Source organism: Lepisosteus platostomus, chromosome 15 (genome assembly GCF_059453375.1).
Source record: "Lepisosteus platostomus isolate fLepPlt1 chromosome 15, fLepPlt1.hap1, whole genome shotgun sequence".
NCBI classification, from domain to species: Eukaryota; Metazoa; Chordata; class Actinopteri; order Semionotiformes; family Lepisosteidae; genus Lepisosteus; species Lepisosteus platostomus.
The window spans coordinates 16,162,296-16,184,470 of record NC_142625.1 but is presented as its reverse complement, the minus strand read 5'-3'; the positions used below and the strand labels follow the sequence as shown (position 1 = coordinate 16,184,470).

At 39.1% G+C, this 22,175-nt stretch overlaps 1 protein-coding gene across 3 annotated transcripts in view; it reads left to right on the top strand.

The window, feature by feature from the left end:
- Window positions 1-20,552, top strand: part of nfatc2a (nuclear factor of activated T cells 2a) — a 72,651-nt gene extending 52,099 nt beyond the window's left edge. For all 3 annotated transcript variants that reach the window (XM_088607629.1, XM_088607628.1, XM_088607626.1), the window contains exon 10: window positions 15,058-20,552. In XM_088607629.1, the coding sequence (XP_088463755.1) occupies window positions 15,058-15,113 (56 nt within the window). In that variant the 3' untranslated portion in view covers window positions 15,114-20,552. The remainder of the gene's footprint in view (window positions 1-15,057) is intronic.
- The last annotated feature ends 1,623 nt before the right edge of the window (window positions 20,553-22,175 follow it).

The window sequence follows — 22,175 nt, the reverse complement described above, 5'->3', positions numbered from 1 at the left end:
AAATCTGTTTAAAACTTTTGTTTCTTAATGCCGTGGAATGTTAATTCAAGGAAACCGGGGAGTTGCACTCCTTTCTTTTTTTTTTCCAGTGAGTGAAAGCAAGGGGCTGTAATATTATTTCTTAAAAAGAATTGCTGCTCTGTGGTTTTTAATTACTAAGAACAACTCACAAATACTGGACCCCCAAATGTTTTGACACATTTAAGCTGTTATAAGATTTCTGTTCTCACCAGCTCATTATAAAAGGCAAAAAGAATGTGAAGATACATAGTGCCCTCCAGATTTATTCATATCACAGGAACAATCATGTAACAGAGTTACAGACTGATAATGTGCTTTGCTTGTAAACCGTCTAAAAATGGAATTGCACAGAGCAAAGTTATATTTGTCATACACAACTGAAGAAAATATGAGGGTCACATTTATTCATGCACAGGTATTCCTTAAAATGTGTTAAAACAAATCCGCAGTAACACACTGTTCTTTGGAAGTGCAGTGGAATCCTACAGAACTATATAATGACCTTTTCCTGGGGTTTTAAAAGAGCTTACGCACGGGAGGCATTCAGCAGCTACCTGCATCTTGATGGTTAAGATCAGAGATGATTCATTGATGTCATTGACCTCCACAAGCTAGTTGGGTACAAAGTGTCAAAAACTGCTGTTTGATGTTTCCGGCCTGAATGTGGTACTCACGGCTGAGTTATAAGGAAGAAGCCTCTTCTGAGGATGAAGCACAAAAACAGCCGACACATCAAACTAACTCTGAATGATAATTGGGAAACATGCCTCAGAGTCAGATGAAATGGACATTCAGATTGTTGGACAAGCTCATCAACATTGTGTTTAACATAAAAAGTTTTCGTGCCCACTGCGAAAAATTGGTCTGTTATGTTATGGAATTGTTCTACCAGAAAACCTTGTGAAGGAGCCCTTGTAAAGATAGGGAGAATAATGAACTCCAACGTGTTCCAGGACATTTTGGCCAAAACACCTAGTTCCCCTCTGCCATAAAACTCAAACTTAGCCAAAACTGGACATTTCATCCACACGATGATACAAAGCATGTAAGTACAGTAAATCAGCAAAGACATGGTGATCTGCACACTAAATAAATATTTAGCTGGCCATCTTATTCTTTAGATCTCGGTCCAACCAGACATTTGTGGTTTGAACTCAAGAATGCAATTCATAAATGGAAATCAAAGGATCTGAAAAATCTGCCAGGAGAATTGTAAACACAAGAGGCATTTTGTCCATGCCACAGGAGGATGTACAATATGCCAACTCCAGGGGTATGATTTTCATGTTTTTTTAACTTGTTAAATTATTTTTGACAAGTATCACTACACTCTGAGTAATGCTATTGAGATTACAGTGTTACATTTTTTCCTGTCCTGTCCTTAAATCTTTCTGTAACATGAAGTTACTTGTTCTTGGTTCATTGGGGTTATGAATAAATCTGGCAGGCAATATAGTTCATAAAGTAGAATTTAAATTTAGGGATGTTATGTAAAAATAGGACAATGGATACAATGCATAAAAGATACTGCTGCCTTGGCATCTGTCCAGAAATTAGAAAGCATTTTCAGGCTTCAAGAAATGTCCCAAACTGACTGGCCAAAGAGTCTTGAACAAAAAATGTTCCTAGGGGCAGGCATTAACAAGGTCAGTGGACATTTACAGAACTCAGTTTGAAACACAACTTAAAGGATTGAAGTAGAAATCAAGGGGAAGTTTATTTAAAACTGAGATCTGGAGGCTCTTTCTGTGTAGAGGGTTGTCTTCTTTCAGTAAATATCTGGATGAGATCCTCAGATCATTTAGCCACTTGTGACAAAATCACATTAGATGGGTCATTTGGCCTCCTCTCATTTTATAATTGTTCTTATATGTGTTAGTTTCCTTTTATATGGACAGAACCAAACCCAGGCTTCCTGGTAAATGTAGTGTTTAGTAATATTCTATACTTCAGGTAGGATTTAGATCTGTGGTCTGTATTCTTGATTATTTTTAATTGGAGGGTATACGCTTAACATTTTCACAGCAGTCAGGGTAATAAAAAAATAACATGCTGTGTGAATAGGTTAGTTGTGACAGGTTTAAAACAAAAGAGGTATACAACTTGCCATTAAATATTACTGTTAATTGACATAAATCAGTTTTGTTGATTTTATTTGAATCTCTTCCATATTTTGTGCCGTTGTATTCAGAAGAAGTGTTCGCTGTATTATGGGTTTGAATTGAATATGTGCATATACAGTATGTCTGCGTACAAATATTCCTTTGCTGAGTTTGTTGGTTTGGAGCACTGCCATAGTGTAATTACTGCAATAAGCATGTTCCCAGACACTGCAGAATCGTCCTACTGCTTGTCTACTTCCATGCTGAATTCATCCACATTAAACCTTGAAGGATGAACTAAGACAAGGTCCCAGATACTACTATGTTTAGTGGCTGCTCTGCTTTCAGCTTGGGCTTGTGTCACATAAAACCTTATATTTTGTTAAGACAGGTGTTTTTTTATCTGCAAAACTGGGCAATGCCAATGGGCTGCCATTTGGGAAGCCAATGACAAAAGAGCACATTGCAATGGCAACACAAGGTACTTTCCCTCTCTTAGGGGGGAATACAATGTTTTACCACCACTTGCATTGATTATGCTCCTTAGCAGCATTTCAGTGAACAGATAGGGACCACCCCACGCTGTGTAGACGTACAGGAAGAAGAAGGTGTTTCACAAACAGAATTAAATAACAAAAAAAACTGTCCTATCTCCTCTACTGCTAGGCATGTAGGCAGATCTTACAGTTACACCCACAACCCCTGTCTGTGGTTACTGTGAAGCACTAAAGTGCAGTTTCACAGAAATTGCATTATTCAATGAGTAATCTTTGTTCGTTTCTTATTCATTATGAAAGCTGTGTGATTTTGGAGTAACAGGATTTTATGGCTGTTACTTTCATATTGCTCTGCCCTGGCCTGGTTAAAAAAATTAAAAAGCTTGCCATGCTCCTGGGAACTCTGGGGAGCTGAGCTCCCTGTGTGGGGACCACTGACTGTGGGCCGTGGGTGAATACTGACACTTGTTGCTGTTTCCCTTCGGTTGGTATGGCTGCAGCTGCAATTGGGAAGGACGCCTGATACTGAGTGGAAATTGGAAGAATGGACAAAGACATTTGAGGTTAAATTGAACAGCTTAGACACTGATAGAAACGACATGACAGAGCTCCATACTTCAGAAGCATGGCTATGTGGTTCACACACAGGGCCCTGTGCCCAAGCTAATTCATACCAGAGATGAAGAAGCACTAAAGAATCTGCTGTTTTGTTTACTTGATCGCGGCAGAAAGGGCTATCTCGCAGTATTTTAAAGAATTATTCACAAATTTCTGTCTGTTGAGGCAATACATTGGATGCCAGCACAATGCAGATCCCAGACATATTCTGGGTTTTAAAGTACAACAGCTAGTGTGCCTTAAATTGAATGGCGCTAAATGTAACAAAGGCTGCGGTTTAATCGAGGGTGGATTATTCCAGATAGTAGGAGAGCAATGAGATAAAGCACGCACAGCTGCCAGGACACAGCACAGGGTATTTCATTAGTCTCTGGTGAACCAGGTATTCTGCAAACCAGTTGAGTTGATAAGAGAAAAATAACAGACCAACATACACCTCCAGCTTTCTTTGTTTATGTGTGGCAAAGACACCTCATATGCAATGCAAATCTTGCCACACAAATGGATTATCTGCTGTATAGTTCAAAGATATTTCAGTTGTACACTTGCCAAGGTAATGCTCTGAGGTTGCTTAAGAAAAGTGTGCAGGTGAACTTTTTTTTAGCATAACACAGCAATTCATGTTTTGATACCCTTTGTGAAACATGCATCAGTATCATGAAAAGGTATTGACCATGTTACAACAGAATTCAGAGAGCTGCATTGTCGTCCCGCCATACCAACAATAGACATATTTCAGAATTAAATTACAATATTAGAATTTTGTATTGTACTCACTCACATTGCAATGCTAGTAGGTCTAGTGTATACAGTTCAGTCTCACGACCCATTATTCGGAGCATAGCAAATGTTTCAAAACCTGTTTCAGTCCTGTTCAATCCATTCCTGCTACTTGTAGCACCTCATTTATGAAGACATTTCATTACCATGGCCAGAGAGTGTTTCAGAGATGTGTGAGAAGTGAGTGTGGGGAAAAGTGGATGTCTTAAACACCTGCTCTGTAGTCGTCTTCTGTTTAAAGAAAAGGGTGGAAGTTGCTTGCATTATCAGGCCAGCCTCTCCAGTAATCTTCGCTTTCTCTCTCAGTGGTGAGTGCTTTCTTGTTCAGCACAGAAGGGAAGTGGGGCCTGTGGTTTCAGCTCTTCCTGTCTGACATTGGCAGTCGGGAGAGTTTTTTTTTTAGAAGTGATAGGGGACGATCGCAGGCACTGGAGTGGTCAGCATCACCATGAAGCTCTTGTGAGTGAATACCCCCTCCTCTTCCCCACTCTCACCCAACCGCTTGACATACTGTACACACCCCCCCCACCACACCGCTGCCCTGTAAACAAACACAGGCACACGAGACCATCTTGAGTTTAGAAAACAGTGCAGCACAACACGCCCGTTGCACAGTTAGCCAGAGTGTTTCCCCGGCCTCTGTACAAACAGGTCAGCCTCCAGATATGTCCAGATAAGCTTTCGTTGATGTGTTGTGTGTTTCGTTTGTGTAGTCTGTGAGACTCAACTTATTCCAAAAACACCGGAGGTAACCTGATTGTGCTTGAATCCTGGACTTTTTTTCTTTTTTTTTTAATAAATGAAGAGGTAGACAGGATTGATGTTTTTTTAGAGTGTAAGTGCTGTCACACCAGAACTCCAAAGCACTCAGCTCCTTTGTTGGACTTTTCTTTGGGCACAGTGTGTGCAGTGCAGGGTTGCAATATCAGGCTGATGTCAATTTAGTTTCAGTTTATCTCTTACACCTGGTAAGGATCAGGTGCCCTTGCAGGATGAAACGTAAGCTAGCTGCGGTGAGCTTACATTATAGGCACTCATATTATATAAGAAACACCATTATCTCTGTATTTCACACACTGGATTTTTCCAGTTATCATCTGATATAAGCGCTGGGGTAGAAAGTCCTCTGTAACGCATGTGTCCTTGTGTCAAAATAAATATTCGCTTGGTTTTAGAAGTAATTGAAACAGTGATAGACGAGACCGACAAGTGTTGAGCTCACCCTAAAACTCAACAAGTGGTCAGGGTCCTCAGGGCTCAGGTGATTCATTATACTGTATCTTTGCCAGCTGCTTAAAACTATCTTAAAACTAATAGCTGTTAGAAATCGTTAAAAAATGTTGAAGTCCAAATGAATACTATTCATTTGAGTTCCAAAAAGCATTGAAGATGTTTCTGATACTGTTTAAGGGGAGACTGTTAGGTTGTGGGAAAAGAAAAATATTTTTTAATTCAATACTATAATTGTTTCTTCTCTGTTTACTGATCTCTTTCTTCTGAAACATTGATTAACATCACCTACATATGGTTGTCAAAACTATGTAGCAGTTGTTTGTCATTTATTTTATTAATAAATGTTAAATTTACATTGAAATAAAGAAATCTCACATCTCGTACTGAGTGATTCACAAAGATGTTTTTTAATTTTTTTTTTTAATTTAATGGAAACAAACTCTGGAAATCACATACTAGTTATTGTTTCTACATTAGTAGAATCTAAACAGTATGATTTTGTTTGCCCTGTCATGTTCTAAACGTTTTGCAAGCAGAAAGGTAGTAAGAAAGGTTATTTTCCCTATTTCTATGAAATTGTGCTCTTGCTCATATCTGTCACATTTAATTATCCACTGTTTCTACTAAAGGTCTGGGTTTGTTCTTCGGATTTCCCCAAGAATTTCACCTATTTTTATGCTTCATTATACTGACACTTTCCTAGAGCAGAATTGGTACCTAGGATTGGCACAGTGGCATGACGTCATCGCTGCCTCTCAGCTGCTGGAAATGATTCTAGCTTTGAGTGCCCATCTGCGTGGAGATTGCATGTTCTCTTCTGTATCACATGGGTTTTTTTACCAGATGCTCTGCTTTTCCCCAGTCTCTTAGAGATGCAGGTTAGGTTTGAGAATCCACTAGAATTGTGTCTTTCCGAAGGGCGCTGGTCCCAGAATGACCAGTACTGGTTATGTGACTAAACCAGAACCCAATGAGAAAGATGGCCATTCTTTCATTTGTAACTGTTTTTAATTAGATGTCTTTGTACCAGTGGTATTAGTGGCACCCAATCGTCTATACACTAAATCATTCTGGGACAGTTTGTTCAAGGGAATTAAGCCCATGTAGAATATTTGATGTACATGCGTCTTTTAATCATTCTAGGTGTATCTTTTTTTACAACTGTCTGTCTGATGTTCATCTGACGCACTTTCACTTGGATAGTGATGACAGTGCATTTTTAAAATATCAAGGGATTTTGTATTCTTGTTTCTACAGCTGTTTGAAATTTGGTGGGATTCTAAAATTGTTTATATAAAACCTAATTTAAGCCCATTATTGTAACCTGCTTTTTGACCTCGCACACAGAGAAGATTTGGTCTGTTCTTGAATGGCAGGCTTCATGAGAAAGAAGTTTTGAGAAAATTGTAGCACCTGCACGCATTAGATTAGGTGTTCGATTTGATCAAACAGACAGTAAAATCATCATTAACCAGCTGAGATCAATGATATTCCTCTTGGTCATTGTCCTCCATGTATCAGCAGCATTTTTCCTGTTTCCTGTTATTACAGTATGTAGGAAAACCTGTGTTACTCTGAGGGACATTACAAAAATACCTCTGAAATCAGTAAATCATCTTTTTGGCTTTTACACTTCTGAAGTGTGGTCTGCTGGTGCTCTTATTTCCTTTCTGCGCACAGAGCTAAAAGGCAAAGTGATAAGATTAATTCAGGCTCTGCAGAGGAACTGAAAGATCTACACAGACCTCTTAAAAATGCTTCCCCACATGCTGCTTCATCTGCATAAATAACAGAATGTTTCTGTTCCTTTTTGACATGCTTCCAATAAAGGGTGTTTTAAGTTCTAAACTTGAACCATATCCAAGGTGCAGTAGGTTTTGATATGGGGGAGGGTACCATCCAGGTTCTCTTACCGTTTTATCCAGCCCAAAAGAATGAATAAAAAAAGCCACAAGTGGTTTGGTTTATAAGGCACCACCACAGCACAGTGGTTAGCATTGCTGCTGCTGCACAGTGCTGGGGCCCTGGGTTCACTTCCTTGGGCACTGTCTGCGTGGAGTTTGTATGTTCTCCCCGGTTTTGCGTAGGTTCCATCCCACAGTTCAAAGACATACAGTTCTGATAGGTTAATTGGCATCTGTAATACACATATTTTCTGTGTTAGTTTTAAATAAGGACAGTGGTGGTCCAGGCTCTGTCCTGCCATGGGCCTATTGTTTGCCAGGATAAGCTTCAGCTCATCATTGTGTAGAGGACGAGAATGCCAAAATGATACCAGGGTAAACCATCCCAGTTATTTGTTGCTAAAAAAAATGGAACAGTTTTTATATCCATTTGCTGAATGAAAGTGCTACAGTAGGTCCAGCCCTTGTGCTAAAGCAGCTGTGCAGGCGCTGTTGTACCCTGCCAATATTCTGTATGAGTTAAGTGCCATTTGTGCCTAACCTGCTTTATAATGATTACAACCTTTCTCTTCTCACACTATGTAGGTCAGGGCTTTAAATAGGCTTTTGAAAGCCAAATGAATATTGAGCTGCTTGCTGCACTGCTCTGCTACATGTAAATCGAGAGAAGGTCAAAAAGGAGAGGAACAGAGTATCTGATGTTTGTTTTTTATGGGGGTTCTGAAACAAGGGAGCAACTTGATGGCTTTTTCATTCTTTCATACTTCCTTGGGTTTCAGACCAGTGCTCATAAAAGAGAGAGCATTTTCCAAATGAGATTGCCACCTAGCTTATTCTTGAAACATACCATGATACTGCATTCACTAAAATGTTAAACATTATCAAGAAATCACACTCTTTACTTTCTTAAACGTATGAGGTTCATACAATTCAAATTTACCCTAGAACCAGTAGACATATGTTCATGTACCTCATTCTTATGAAATTTGTATTGATTATTTGAAAATATTAGTATAAAAAGTTACTCCCACATACTAGTGAAACAACACGTTCACAAAGATTATTTGTTATGCATAGCTTAATCAGTTTTGGGGTTTTGTATTGTCTACGGCATATGTCTTTCTTGACTTTGAAATGTTATATTTTAGGCATCCATTTCATAACCAGGGTGCAGGAGCCTTATCAAAAAATAATGATTTTGAGTTGCATACAGTACAAATGAAGTGTAGTGAATTGAACTATTTGTAGATCAGTCTTTGCAGAGTGGGAAGTGAAATTTGCTGTCCAGTCACGAGCCACTAACACACCCATTAAGATATTGTCTGCTTTGACTGGGTGTTCCACAAAAATAGGACAAACTCCAGCACCACAATATTTCCTGAAGCCTGCAGCTAGTATTTAAAGAGAAGAAACCATGCTGTGACCGAAAAGTCAAATGACAGTGAAAGGAACTCTTCAGTTCATATAAGCCCACAGGAGATGAGGGCAAGGAAAAGATATATGACATATAGTCTGTACATATCTGAACACCATTCCAAGTTAAGGTTTAGTCAGAGATTGCTTTGAGTCATGGGATACATAAATATTAATTAGCTATGACCTTTTCATAACTTGAAACTAATTAATATTCCTATGTCAGATACATTTATTTATAGGCCACAAACATCACCCAGCACCTTTTTTATGTCTGGTGTAGTTTTATTGGCTGATTGCATTGTCTGTATTTGGCCTTATTCATAAACACCACACGGTATACACAGCATCTGAAACCGAAAAAATGTTTTATTTAATTGTATCATACAATTAAAATATAACTATAATACATGTTTCCCTGCCATTAGCTGTATCTTAATGCTGACTGTATTTGCATTTTAACAAAACTTTCATTGCATAAAAATAGAATTAGATTACAGTCTTGGTGGCACAGAAAGCTCACTGTTGAAGGCTGTGTACTAGTTTATGTAATACTGTTTTACATTGAAAAAACAGCATTACATTAAAAGAGTAAATTGAAAGAGTGCATGTCTTTATAATTAGTTTAGATCTGCAGAATGATAAGACGACTTTCAAAATGCAGACTGAAGTTGAAACGTTTGCCTAGTCAAACAAAAGCACTTGCAGCTCATGAATGTTTCACTGATGATATACTGCAGGCTTTCCAGCTTCCCAGCTTAATCTCACAGTGATGGCAACAGTGTCCTGCTAGGAAGCAGTGATAATATAAGTCACCTCTCATGCAACAGAAATTGCAGGAAAAACATTATCCTGTGCATGAGCAGTGTGCATGAGCTGGCACATAATGTCCACATTGACATTACCTCTGCATTCTTTAATTAAGAAGTGACTTGCACTTTCAGTGTCTGAGTTTCTAAAAAAAAAGCAGCTCACATTCGATTGTAATCAGCTATCTCCAACTTCTATCTTTTCGAAACTTGTCCTTTATCTGCATATGAACTAAAACCTTGGTTTTATTAAATGAATTAATACATTTTCTATTTAATAATATCCATTCTGCCCCCCAAAAAGTATTGGGACAGCAAGGTCAAAACGTTTGTTATTTTTTGTTTTACATTCACGAAGTCTGTATTTGTGATCATGAGATAAATGGGAATGATAAGTACTGTACACTATAATTTACATTTTGTTTTTTTAGTAATTCCATGCATTTAATCACATTAGAATAAAAACTCTCCTTTGTGTTCAATCGAGTGACTTCAGGTGACCATGGGTACTTTGACACATTCACTTAAAGCCCATTTCGCAGTGTAAAGTTCAGTTTTTAGCTGCATACTGAATCACTTTGAGGGAATAACTGCAAGATGACTTGACACATTGAGCTCACCAAACTTTTTTGTATTGTGACTTTGCTGCCCCAGTACTTTTATAGAGTATGGTCCTTTAATTATAGATAGATAGACTGTGTGCCTGTACTGTAGGTACTGTAATTATACATATGCAAACATTGAAGGTAACACATGAAGGAACGCTCAACAGCCAAAACATTGCAGCCAATGCACACTTGCGCAGCTCCCAACTCGAACGAGTATATAAATATATTGCATTTAAACACATATGTACCCAAACATAATGTACCCTTAACATTTTGAGTTTTCACATGAGCCATTACTGCACTTTCCTCTTGTTTTTCCTTTAGTTTTGTCACGTCTCTTGATGGACACCTCCCATTCGCTGAGAAAACGTTGTGCAAATGCAAGATGCTTACGCACTTGTCATCATTATCATGTCATGTCCTTGAAGCACGTGCTGACTTGTGCCAGGGCTGAGACCCTGCGACCAAGTATAGTTCCAAAATTGCTCTGCAGTGCCAATAGTACCTTGCCTTTACAATAAGCTTGATAATCAAGTGCTAATACTCTATGTTTGCCCCAGAAGCAGTGTTCAACTGCTAGAAGCCTGGTGATCAACGTCTTTCTCTTGCTGTTCGTACCTGTCACTTTAATTGACCCGGTTTCTACCGTAGCAATTATATTGATAACTCAGCATTCGTAGAAGTTTCTACATATAATATTTGGTTTTTCATGCTTCTGCCATCTCAACACAAGCACTTTGGAGCACCTCTCACCTTTCTGCAAAACCAAACGCCTTTCCAAAGCGGAACCTGTTTTTCCGGAAACACAAAGGTTTTAGGGTTGAAAATCGATTCTAACAACATTCCTGTATGAGGAGTATGCTACTGCCTGAGGAGTATGCTACTGCCTTTCTAGGTGTACTGACTTATAAACAGGGACAGAAGGTCTTGAAAAGGTAAAGCAGAGTAATCTGCATAGGCCGCATTATGTTTCTATATACAGTACAGTAAGTTTCTGACTGTGCTACATTTGTTTCTGGGGATGATGAGGCAGCTTTAAACAAAAAATGCTTGGAAGAAACACTGTACTTCAGCCTGGGCTGCCCCTGTCGCTCAATTCTGCTGCGTGTTTGTTAACTCCAGGCTGACATCTGACAGCCATGTCTGCCCACGTCTTTGCTGGGCCGATCTGTGCTCCCAACATCATAGGTAGAGGAGCCAAAATACTGATGGTAATGATCCTGGTAACTGAATATGTGGGTAGTTCATGATCGTAAAATGTAAAACGCGCACACGCAAACACTGTCACTGAAAGCACATCAAGGCAATAAGCAGTGATTATATTTCAAAGTGATTATCTTTTTGCTATAGCCGCTCACACAGTGTGGGGCAATATCATGTACACCCACTGAAAGACATGATACGTTTTACAGAATCAAACCAGTGACTTTACAGAAAGTGCAAAGTGGTCACCCATTTGAGTTTTTAGGTCAAAAGTTCAACATAGAAGTTCGAACTTCTGAATAGCTCTGTGGTCAATTTACACCCGTAATTGACTATACATTTGAGCGCCACTACAGCATGTCATTCCAACCTTAAGGGCAGTTTACGGCCCTGTCACCGAATCTCAGATGATCAATCTGGTCATGAACATGTTTCTTCTTGCTTTGAGCGCGTTTGAGATGGTGTTCATGGTGCGCAATGTTAGAAGGCCATGTTTGACCAGCATGAAAGGATTTACACTTTAAATCCGACAAACTGTTGCACTGTCAATTTCACTGATATACCATTATTACAAAATAAAATGAAGGTATCTCAGTCTTAGCTGACCAATCTACTTATTCTAAATGAGTAAAAACAACACCAGAAGCCCTCTTAGAAGATACAGTCATGTTTTGAAATGTATCTCTCTCATGCTTGGGCATTACATGTAGCTCAAAAACTCCTCTTAAAACCGTGAGTAAAAGACCATTCACACAGCATTTAATGAGCACTCTTTATTTTGCTGTAGTTGCCTTTTAATGTATTCAGTGTTTGTGCACCTGTCCTTAAAGGCCTGTAAGACTGTGTTATTCAGTCCTGACAATGTGTCTCCTTGTACTTGAGAAAGATCAGAAGGACCATAACTCATTTGGTGGCGCCAGCAAAATGACTCCGAGCCAGTGTACACTGAGAAACTGTTTCATTGTACGACGCCTGGGCGAGAAACATCCCATCTAGGATAAACAGAGTTCTCATTCCCTGCCGGAAGCCAAGGAAGAGGAAGTGACTCTGGAAAGGTGACATGCTCAGCGTTCTGTGCATTCCATTCGGCTGAGGTTTCAGGCCTGACATCAAGTCAAATACAGCAGTGGCCAAACACCAGGAGAATATAAAACCCCAGAAACCGTCGGGCTCAGGCTTTTCATTTTGAATGCTCGGGGGTTATTATGGTTGGTACTTTTACATGAAAGTGACGTAAAAATTGGGGTTTTTCAATGAGAATGAGACATTTGCATTATGGTTCACAGTGGTCTTTATTCAATCTTGGTGGAACTGCTCATAGTGACCTCTGAGCTACAGTGCTAGGCCGGAAATTGCAGTTGTTGAAACACTTTGCTGTCTTAATGTCATTTTAAGCCATTTCTTCTGGAATGGAGGAAGAAGAAAAGAATAAAAGGCATGAAAAACTTTGTAAGGAATCTCAAGAAAATGAGTTTTGACTGTTTCACTGTGACCTTTGGAAAGTCCTTAAGAAAGCAACATCCTCCACCCTGTAAACAGGTCTCAGTTTTATTATTCCTCACCAGATCATTTAGTGTCATCCTGGCAGCGGTGAACCCTACAGAAGGAAGTTGTAATAAAAATACGTCTGATCTGTACTGCAGTTTACTTTTAACATGACCTCTGAACATTCATATATGTTTGAATTTTAACAAATACACGTTTTTTTAGGGAAATAATTAATCTGATTAGCATTTAAAAAATTCAAAAGCTTTGCAGCTTTGGAGCAGGTTTTATCTAGACACAATATGAGAGTCGTGGTTTACAGTACATGCCTACATGCCGCCCACAGTGGGCTTTCTATTTTCTATTCTACTGTCGTGTGAGTGGGCAGCACAGTGGTGCCGTGGATAGCATTGCTGTCTCAGAGAGGCCATAACGGGGCTCTAGTTCAATTCTGGACTTGGGCTACTCTCTGCATAGAGTTTGTATGGTCCCTCTATGTTTGTGTGGGTTTTCTCTGGGTGCTCTGGTTTATGAATGGATGTTTGCCCGTTATGCCTTCCAGCAGTTAGGGGCAGCAACATCCTGTTGTTGTTTCCATAACATAACTTTTGTTTTTTACAAGACAGGGTTGTTAGCCTTGTACCCAACCTCCAACATGGAGGACCTGGCGCCCGCCATGGGGTACGAACCCACTACCCTGAGATTTTGAGTCTGGTGCTCTACCAACAGAGCTAGTCGGGGGCCCGGGAGTCCCAGGATATGTTGGTAGCTTAAATGCCTTCTGGGAAAACTGGCCCTGGTGTGAGTGTGTGTGCGTGTCTGTGTCTGTGAGTGCCCTGCGACCGACTGGAGTCCAGTCAAGGGTGTACCCTGCCTTGCGCCAGATGCTTGGTGGGATAGGCTCTGATTCCCTTGTGACCTTGAATGGGAAGAAGCGGTTGGAAAATGGATGGATGAATAGAATTTGAGTGCTGGTTTGCATAAACTGAGAATAGTCCTGCTGCCTTCTATAACCTTAAGAGGTGACCTGGATAAAGTGGTCAGAGAATGATTGAATGTGTTGTTAGCATGTAAACATCAGTTGTATGGATGCTTTCCAGGTGCTTCCCTTGCCCTTATAACACTACTCTTGTGCTAAGTGGCTCATATCTTTACTCATTTTTTCGTGAAAGCAAAGCCTTAAAATAGCCAATGAGACCTGATCAATTTGCCTACCCCCCAACCCCCCTCCCTACTCCTCTTCCCACAGTTTAGATGAGAGATGAAGAAGAAAGAACCACCCCCACCCCTGTACCCAGCTTCTATTTTTAGAATGATGAGGCAGTAAAAGTTTCCATTTATACCCTCCTGACACTTCCCTCAGTTGAACAACAGGAAGTGCAACCAAATAAAATGGGTGCCTGAGAGTGCCTGCATGACAAGTGATGCTGAAAAACTGCACTCCTCCTCCTTGTGGACAGCAGCAGTCAGTGCACATGGTTTGTTCAAAATACTGTTGAACACAAAGACAGTGGTGGACAAGCTTCATGCACTACCCTCATTTTGATCAAACTATTGCTTTTTCTTCATTTTCATTTTGGAGACATGTCTCTGCAGGAGTGGCTGCCCTAATGGTCTGTACTAGGCTTAAGTGACTGTCCAATAAGTGCAGAAATGGGCACCATAGCCACAGTATGCCTCTGCCCAGATCATACAGAGCAGGCTGACATCTACAGTGAGGGATTCAGCTCCTGCTCATGAGCCAAAATACCAAGAGGATCCCACCTTTCTCAAGGTCTGAGGAATCAATCTAAAAATGCAGAAGGCATCTAAATTCTCCCAAAATGTAGGCAAGGATTTCTTATTTTTAAGAGTGGGGATGGAGTTGTTTTTTAAGATGCCCATGTCTGTAATTCTGTGATTTCCGATTACCAACGTGCTTTTTGTGTTCTAGAAGGGGAAATCTTGATGAAGTGTAGGCGAGTCATTCCCCAGCTGGGGGATGTGTTCACCTATATTTAATCCTGTGGTCTTTTGTTTATGTACCATATGTATTTTTCTTTTCATAAAAAGCAGGAAAATCACCTCTCTGCCATTAATTAAGGAGAGACTTTGATTAATAAAAAGAGCTGTGGTTATCGGGAGAAAAGTAGACTTTTCAGTGAAAGAAAGAGGTCTTATATCCTGGAGTGACTGGATGGAAGGCTGTTCCTGATGGAACGTCCGCTCAGTCAAGGCCAGTTCACAGAGCTGAAACTGACACGTCCATCTGTGAAGGCCCCAGCGAGAAAATATCTGGAGAGCTCAGGGTCCCACTTGCGACTGAGGGCTTGTGGCCACTGTAATGTGCTCCTTTCATGTTACTTATTTCCTTCTCTTTTTTTTCTCTCTTCTCTCCCCCCCAGTTAATGAAATCATAAGGAAGGATCTGACTGGAGTGCATGGCAGAGGTCAATCATAGAGGGACGATCTGTCCGGAAATCTTTTCTCGGCGATGTTCCGCTGCGCGCCACCTTGGGGACAGCCCTCGTGCCAGAGCTAGCTTCTGCCTTCTCTCCAGCTGCAAACAGCCCTGGCCTGGGACCACCGCTCAGAACAATGCATTGGCAAGGAAAAAAAAATTCGCTTCTGGCTGTGGCCGAGCTGTTCTGCGTGCCTCTTTCCTGCGATTATCACACAACTGCGCTCCACTGAGACATACCCATACCTGCCACGAACTGAGGTCAAGCAGTTTTTCCATACGATATCTATTGCTTTACAATACTGTGACATCTTTGTGCATGTGTGACCCGGTGTTTAGCGTGTACTGTATATACAGTATGTGTATATATTTACACAGTGCATACTGTATATACAATGAAAGCATAAGCACTCATCACAACAAAAGGCTATTGAGGTTTGCTATTGAACAGGAAAGGTTATTGGGGCCACAGCACAGAATATGGTGGAAACTGAAACGTCAGAAAGCGAAAAGGAAAAAGCAGAATTTAAAAAGAATACATTTGGTTGACTTCAAATTGAGTAACATACAGTACCGTCGAGGTGGGAAGGCGATATCATTCTTGCTATTTTAAAGTTGTAGTTTATTTCATTAAGATGTTTGTTGACATAACTGGACAGCAAGCTACGGTTGCCTTCTCAGCTAAGTCCATTCAGGGCAACTTGACAATTCATTCTTAATTGGCAACCTAGCGTTTTTATTTCTTCCCAGAATTTGCCATGATAAATGGAGTTAATAATGGAAGCTCTCCCATAGCCCATCTCCTCAACCCACACCCATCAATACCAAACTGCCAGTGCAGAAGGCTTTAAGCTCATTGTATAAAAGAGCTTCTGACTATCTGTAGTTTCTCAAGACCAGTGGCTAAAAAAAACCAAAACAAAACTGTCTCTTAAGCCTTCAAATAATTTAACACAAACAGCGTTTTGTCTATGTGTCCTGAATACCAGTTAAAGGAAGATTTGGATATGAAAGTCTAACTGATAATGAGACATGCCTGTATTCTAGTTGAAACACCTATTCTGTTTCCAACAATCATTACAACACCAGCTGAACAAATAGTTGTTACAGCCGCTGGATGGTATGGGTCTTTGGAACACGTGAACAAAGATGTCACATGAATATGTCCTGTGCTCACTTTGATCACGCTTTAAAGTTCTCTCTGACGATAACAAATGTAAAAACAGAATCATCGGTTTCTTTTAAAAGAAATATTTATCTGGACCTTAGTATTCAGCTTTGAAATTTCTCCGGCTTTGGAAAGTCATTCAGTGGCCGTCTGAGAAACAGCGACGACAAACATTGTTAACACCTCCGAACATTCTGCCAGAAAAAAAACAGAGGACATCGAACACAGTGACATGAAATAAGAGGAAGGTAGAGGAAAACCTTTCTTTGGGTAAACTCTGTTAGAGTGCTTCTAGCAAATGAGAATTTTATCAGATGTTGTAATTGATGACAAGCACAGCCACAACCAAAAAAAAGAAGAGAAACTGGATACTTCTGGCAGATTTGTTTATGATAGTGACTTGTACAAACATTCTTGGTAGATAACGCAGTTTATATATCAACCTTCTGCAGTGGACTATCACATGTCAGCAATTGCTTTGTGCTACAATATTAGAAGAGGAAAGATTGGGATTTTGTAACATTGTTTTTTAATGAACATTTTAAAGACTGAATAATAACTGATACTTCCACCAAACTTCCTTCCAAATAGTAAAAACCTGTCTTTCATTCTTAAACTTGAAGCTTTTTGAGTAACATGAACAGTAAGGTAACAGTCCAGTTTTTTGGTGGGATTTTAATGTTTTCCTTTCTCAGAAAAGGTTTCATAACACATCTGTGTGGGCAAAATAAGAATTGCTAAACTGGCAGTCCTCAAAAACAGTAGTAAAGCAATTTTAGATTTTATTTTTTATAAATATTTACTCTTCTGTTTCAATTTCAGAAGAAATTACACAAATTCATTTCTGTGGAGGTTTCTTACACATTTTAACCAGAAGCCTGCTTTGACTTTCCAAACAAAACTGCAGAATTGTGACCTTACTGGACTGGGTTCCAAAATATTTCAAGTGAACTCATACTTTTAAGAAAGTGCCTTATTTGTAAAATGATTCCTTATTGTTGTGAATGTTTATATAAAACCAAACTCAATATTGTGACTCTGCTGTAGCAAAACAAAATACATGCTTATGCAAATATGTACATGATACATGATTAGCAAAAAAATCCCTTAGGTCAGGTCTTATGCTAAAAACAAACTTTTTTCATTCAAGTGCTTGAAACAGAGAAAAATAAGCAAAGTTATTTTAGTCCTGCAACAAATGTTACACTCAGCTATCGTCAGCAATACTCCCTGAAATTCTTTGCTTTTTATCTTACATCTGAGGGTCCAGTATGCTGGAAATAATCTAAAATGAAGCATTGTTTATTAACCACGAAGCTTCTTAATGTCTTTAATATGTTTTAACAGCCTGCATTTCTGTCATAAACTACAGATAATGAAAAAGTAAATGTCCTTCTAAGCTGCCTTTTATGTATTTTATTACACAGTTACCATTAATATTGCACATTGTATTATAGTGCTAGAACTGAATGAAAATTTGGAGCAATAATTTATTGATCAGCTAGATGCTGAAATTAATCTACCAGTTGCTTGCACCTTTACTTAGCGTTAATGCTAAATGCAATGCGTTTGAATTGCAGTTTTTAATTGTAGCTGAGGTTTTTATTCCAGTGCCTTCAAATGTTCTTGAGTACAGTAGATAAAGATTAGAATTTTCTTCATGTAGTCATATTTGAGGGTGAATCTAAACTGCCAAAGATTGTAATCTATTTATTTTTTAATGTTCATTATTCCTGGCAACTGAAATAGTTTTTTTTTTAAAAAAGACGCCTACTTTAGTGGCATTTTAAATATTTTATTTATGCCTGAATGTCTAGTATTGGCTGTTGGTTTGCTACATAAGCCTGGACAGAGAGTACTTTTAGAACTGCTTCTGATTTCTGAGGGGGCCTTGATGAAAAGATTTGTCAATCGCAAGTTCAGTCTGCACACCACTTGTCTTTCTCAAAGTTGAATATGAAAGAACCGTTTGCAGTGATAAACGGGATTCCTGTGACAATCTTACAGTTTGTGTTCATTCCTTCCAAACGTTCAGTTTTATGTGAAATAATAAGCACAGGGCTATGCAGCTGATATATTGGCCTTAGTAGAGTATATATATATTGTAAATATGCATAAAGAAGTTTAAATTTAACATAGTAGACACATTGGAAATATAGTTGTGGGGGCTTTCTGAGCAGCTCAGACAGCAAGGGTGCTTGGATGGGTGCAGGAAGAGCTCAGGGATCATGGGATTAAGCCTTGGCTGAGCATTACTGAAAGTGCTGTGGAGTTAGTTGGGCAGGGCCTTGACAACTCTCAGAAAAGCAGCAGCCTCCTGCGCTTCGCAAGGCATGCAGCTGTCACTGAGGATAGCAACCCTCCTCCAATTGGTGCCGAACCTCCAGCATTGGGCGGTGTTGCTGGTGATACATGGCACAAAGGTGGACAGGTTGGAGGAGCCCTGTCTTCACTTCCTCGTTGTTCCCTGTGTGCGGTCACAAGGTTCGTAGAGTGAAAAACACATTTTTCTCTTTCACATCAGGTGGGTGTGCCAAAAATATTCGGCTATTGTAATGAAAAAAGGCAAATTCATATTTCAGCAGATGCACATGAACGTTCATTTCTAGCTTAATATATTACATTTATACCGCATTTTTCTGCTAATACCATTTTGCTGACAGTGTTATACTTGGTTTCAGGACACAAATTTGTTTATTTTGTTAGTCCAAAGACATCTTCAGCAATTTGTCCCTCACTTCATGTGGGTGATGGCCTCTCTTGAACTTGAGGAAGCAGTGTTTTTCCTTACATATCTAAATATTTTGCTCTGGTGCTTTCCTGCTATTGTAATGAAGGAGTTTCATAGCCATTGCCTGCCAACTGTATGTCTCGTATTTTCCATGCACTTCAAAAGAGTAAATTCCATTAAAGCCAGAGGTGTCCAGTGATAGTTCAGCAGTAGTAATAACAAAACAGTTCTTTACTTTTTGATAAGACTTAATTTTCTGTATGATGAAAACGTTATTGATTAGAGATAAAAATATTAGTAAGAATGTAATTAAATTGTTCAGTTGTTTTCAGAGGATATGTTTAATACCTGTTCATTAACCCTACATTAAAGGTATTCTTCATCTTTCAAAAATCTTAGGAATAGTCTAGTTAATTAGTGGTAGGCCAGTCTTCATGTAAAACAATAACACCTCTTTGTACAATAACTGCCTTTAAAACAAATGTTTAAAAGACACATTCAGCACTGCACCACTCAATCTAAACTGAGGTTCAATCTGTAGGTCTGCTGGGCATGTTCCTTACATATCTGAACACTGCTAAAGTATGGTTTAGAAGAAGCCATTTTACACACATTTCTGTTAGTTGAAGGACATCGAAAACATATTTACCAAAGCATTCAAAGTAGAATTGGCAAATGTGCCAGAATTTTTTTTCTTTGAATTATTTGATTTAATAGTGGTAGATATTATATTTTTAAGTTGGGAGGGACAGGGGCTGAATGTAATTTTTCTATCATAGGAGTAAAGTCATTTAGGCATGTATTGTTGTTTGTGTTGTTCTTTTGTATTTCCTGTCTTAAATGACATTTCATATATATACACGTTATATATATGTAAATGACACCTTGAAAGCCAATACTGTGTGATTTCCAAATCCTTAGAGATTAAAAGAAGATGTGGTCTAGAGATTTATTTCTGTTTTTTTGCCATGGAGCCATTCTTTAAATGTACAGGATTTATTTTAATATACTAAGTGAGTCCCACCCTGAATGTAGACATTATCCATAAACTGAATTTTGTTCCTTCTAGTGTAAATAGGTGGCTGCTTAACTTTGTATAAAAAAAGTTCTCAAATACCTGTTTTTTAGAAGTGTGTATGTAGTTAAAAGCAGAAAAGTGATATTTTTATAAACTGCATCAGTTGTCTGCATTTCTTTAGTAATCTTGGCCTTAATATTTTTTATATATACAGTATATACAGTATGCCAAAGCTAATAGCAATTTCACCAACTGTAATATTAATCAAAAGTGACATGTGGCTTAAATGTAACAGATTACATTTTTGTTTTAAATTTAAAGAATGAGAATTGTTAGCAAGTACCTAGCAAGGTTTATATATTTCCTTTGATGCATTTATTTTGCTATGCAAACTTTACAGTTACTGCAGTTTTTTTGTTCTAATGTATTTCTGTTCTTCTGACAATTTGGTGTTGTTGTTGCTGTTTTTTTTAACCTTATGACTATATAATTTAGCAAATAAAAGGAAATTATTAATTTTCATTTGCTGTCTGTTTCTATATACGATATTGTACACTAACACGACAGGGTAACTCTTGAGTATGCACAGAATCTTTATGAAAACTGTACTGCTTGTTGTAATTACTGCAAACGTACAATTAGGAGACAGCGTGGATACGTCTGACACAGTGTTTGTTGATTCAGATCATTAATGTTTTTTTCATTAATGATTGTTGTTGTATCCTGATTGCTCTGATCTCCTGTATTAACAGGAGGTGTCAGCTTTGCTAGGGGTTAATTAATGATTCACGTTCTCTATCAGGTCATTTAATCCTACAGAAGCTGGGAAAGCAGGCTTTTAAAATGGCTTTTAGCCCTTTCAATCCCACACCCAAATAACCTATTTATAACCAAAATATTATTTTTCGCCTCAGTGGCAAGCAACCTGTTAAACCATATGCTACGTGCAAAATATGACATCATACAGTATATGCAGTTCAGTACAACATTTGTAATGTAGCCACGAAGTTAACATTTTGTTTGTTCCATCAATATTTAGCATTTTGATTCCATCAACATTGCATGGTGGTTGCAGAGTGCCATGACTAATTGTCAGAGGTGCATGGACTGAGACAGTGGTGGAGGGATTAATGGCATCACCAGTGACCATCCTTGTGCTTATCGATCCAGAGTTTAAGAACATAAGAAGTGTTACAGATTAGAGGTGTCCATTCAGCCCAACTGATTTGGTAGTTAATTGATCCAAGAACCTCATCCAGCCCTGTTTTTGTAGGGTGTCAGGGTATCAGCTTCAACAACAGCTTGTTCTATACTACCACAACACTTCTGGTGAAGTGGTGTCTCCTGTTCTTGGATTTAAATGCACATTGACGTCCTGTTCCTGAAGACTCCACTTCTGTTGCCTGGATCATGCTTCTGAAGAAGACTGCGGAGTTGCCCTTGCCAATGCCTGACAAGCCTGCATTCAACATCACCCATTCTTCCAGGGGCTAAAACAGTTCCTAATAATAATAATTATCACTTACACTTATATAGCGCTTTTCTGGGCACTCCACTCAAAGCCCTTTACAGGTAATGTGTGGGCCCCACCGGATGATGCAACGGCAGCCATAGTGCACCAGTGCACTCACCACACATCGGAGTGATGAAACCAATTACCAGATGGGGATTATTAGGAGGACATGATTGGTAAGGGCCAATGGGAAATTTGGCCAGGATGCCAGGGTAACACCCCTACTCTTTTCAAGAAACACCCTGGGATTTTTAAAAACCACAGAGAGTCAGGACCTCAGTTTTAGAACAGCGCCTTTTTACAGGATAGTGTCCCCATCACTATATTGGGGCATTAGGACCCACACAGACTGCAGCAACCTATGTTTTTCCTAGGAGGTCTCCCATCCAGGTACTGAGCAGGCTCACACCTGAGCTGAGCTTCACTGGGCTGCCGGTTGTGAGTTGCAGGGTGATATGGCTGCTGGCATAGTGTCTCTCATGTCAAAATGTATGTTTGTTTTTAAAGCTAATCAGTATAAGGATTGTTAGTGAAGAAATAAGTTTGAAAACAATAGATGGGAGATATAATTGCTGTTATCTCAAATTGTAAAGAAAATACATTATTATTATTTTGCAAATACTATTTTTGTT